The sequence below is a fragment of the Tachypleus tridentatus genome, chromosome 12 (genome assembly GCF_004210375.1).
Source record: "Tachypleus tridentatus isolate NWPU-2018 chromosome 12, ASM421037v1, whole genome shotgun sequence".
In the NCBI taxonomy this organism is placed as follows: domain Eukaryota; kingdom Metazoa; phylum Arthropoda; class Merostomata; order Xiphosura; family Limulidae; genus Tachypleus; species Tachypleus tridentatus.
The window spans coordinates 116,659,716-116,662,327 of record NC_134836.1 but is presented as its reverse complement, the minus strand read 5'-3'; the positions used below and the strand labels follow the sequence as shown (position 1 = coordinate 116,662,327).

The window sequence follows — 2,612 nt, the reverse complement described above, 5'->3', positions numbered from 1 at the left end:
CATCCTTAACCTTAAGAACATTACTTTTGACTGTCTCTTAACTTATTTTACAAGATAGAAATTCTGTAAACAAAAAATGTATCTTACTGAATGTGTTACAGCCTATTATACATTTTGATCTCAGGATATTTACTGAAAAAAGAGTTTGTTTGTTTTGAATTTCATGCAAAGCTACACAAGAGTTATCTGTGATAGCTGTCCCTAATTTTGCTGTGCAAGTCTAGACAGAAGACAGCTAGTTATCACCATTCACCTCCAACTTTGGGATACTCTTTACCAATGAAAGGTGGGGTTGACCATCACATTATAAAACCCCACAACCGAAAGGGAAAGCACATTTGGCGTGACAGGGATTCGGACCTGCGACCCTAAGATTGTGAGTTCGGTGCTCTAACCACCTGACAATGCCAGGCCCAAATAAGAGTGAAACTAACAAAGTCTTATTACCTAATTTATGTGTACCATGCTATCATTAATATACCAGATTCATATTATTGTATTTATGAAAAATATTTCATTGTTTGGTGTTTTAAATCTTACTTTTTCTTTCAGTCTTAGGCAGGTGTAGCTGAGCAGGATGTTTAATTCATGTTTTTAACTTTCATTTCTTTTACTTTTCAATGCCTATAGGAAAATAAACAAGAATGTATTACCACCAAAATACTGAAACTATGTTTTAGAAACAATACCACCTTTAGTTACTTGTAATACTCTGTCAAAAGAAACGTGCTCGAGCCAAATTAATTGGGTACAAGAGTTGAAGATTTACAAGTTGTTATTGTTAGTTTGATACAAACTTTCATTTTTAATTTGGTTCTAATTTTTCCATCAAAACAGAACTGTTCAAATATAATTAGCAAAACTGGTCACAAACCAATAATTTAACAATAAAAAACACAATATACAATAAAATAGTGCACATATTAAGTATCAGGATAATACCTAACTTCCACCTCCTATATATACATACATACACACATCTTACTGACATTTTTACTCAGCTTATAACAAGTAATATGAAAAAAAACACACACAGCCAATACCATATTATGTTTCTTATACACCTTTTACAAAAAACACAGACAATACAACCTGACATATTTACAGATTCTAGAAGTATGTTTCTTACACATTTTGCAAAAAGGACAGACAATACAACCTAAAATATTTACAGATTCTAGAAGTATGTTTCTTATACGTTTTGTAAAAAGGACAGACAATACAACCTGACATATTTACAGATTATAGAAGTATGTTTCTTATACATTTTGTAAAAAGGACAGACAATACAACCTGACATATTTACAGATTATAGAAGTATGTTTCTTATACATTTTGCAAAAAGGACAGACAATACAACCTGACATATTTACAGATTCTAGAAGTATGTTTCTTATACATTTTGTAAAAAAAAGGACAGACAATACAACCTGACATATTTACAGATTCTAGAAGTATGTTTCTTATACATTTTGTAAAAAGGACAGACAAATACACCTTGAATATTTACAGATTCTAGAAGTATGTTTCTTATACATTTTGTAAAAAGGACAGACAATACAACCTGACATATTTACAGATTCTAGAAGTATGTTTCTTATACATTTTGTAAAAAGGACAGACAATACAACCTGACATATTTACAGATTCTACAAGTATGTTTCTTTTACATCTTGTAAAAAGGACAGACAATACAACTTGACATATTTACAGATTCTAGAAGTATGTTTCTTATACATTTTGCAAAAAGGACAGACAATACAACCTGACATATTTACAGATTATAGAAGTATGTTTCTTATACATTTTGTAAAAGGACAGACAATACAACCTGACATATTTACAGATTATAGAAGTACGTTTCTTATACATTTTGTAAAAAGGACAGACAATACAACCTGACATATTTACAGATTCTACAAGTATGTTTCTTTTACATCTTGTAAAAAGGACAGACAATACAACCTGACATATTTACATATTCTAGAAGTATGTTTCTTTTACATCTTGAAAAAGGACAGACAATACAACCTGACATATTTACAGATTATAGAAGTATGTTTTCCTATACATTTTGTAAAAAGGACAGACAATACCACCTGACATATTTACAGATTCTAGAAGTATGTTTCTTATACATTTTGTAAAAAGGACAGACAGTACAACCTGACATATTTACAGATTCTAGAAGTATGTTTCTTATACATTTTGTAAAAAGGACAGACAATACAACCTGACATATTTACAGATTCTAGAAGTATGTTTCTTATACATTTTGTAAAAAGGACAGACAATACAACCTGACATATTTACAGATTCTAGAAGTATGTTTCTTATACATTTTGTAAAAGGACAGACATATGCAACCTGACATATTTACAGATTCTAGAAGTATGTTTCTTATACATTTTGTAAAAGGACAGACAATACAACCTGACATATTTACAGATTCTAGAAGTATGTTTCTTATACATTTTGTAAAAAAGGACAGACAATACAACCTGACATATTTACAGATTCTAGAAGTATGTTTCTTATACATTTTGTAAAAAAGGACAGACAATACAACCTGACATATTTACAGATTCTAGAAGTATGTTTCTTATACATTT

At 29.9% G+C, this 2,612-nt stretch overlaps 1 protein-coding gene across 1 annotated transcript in view; it reads left to right on the top strand.

Annotated features, from left to right (window-relative positions):
- Positions 1–558, top strand: part of LOC143235739 (zinc finger MYND domain-containing protein 11-like) — a 42,267-nt gene extending 41,709 nt beyond the window's left edge. The window contains exon 12 of the mRNA XM_076473945.1: positions 553–558. Within this exon, the coding sequence (XP_076330060.1) occupies positions 553–558 (6 nt within the window). The remainder of the gene's footprint in view (positions 1–552) is intronic.
- Positions 559–2,612: the final 2,054 nt, after the last annotated feature.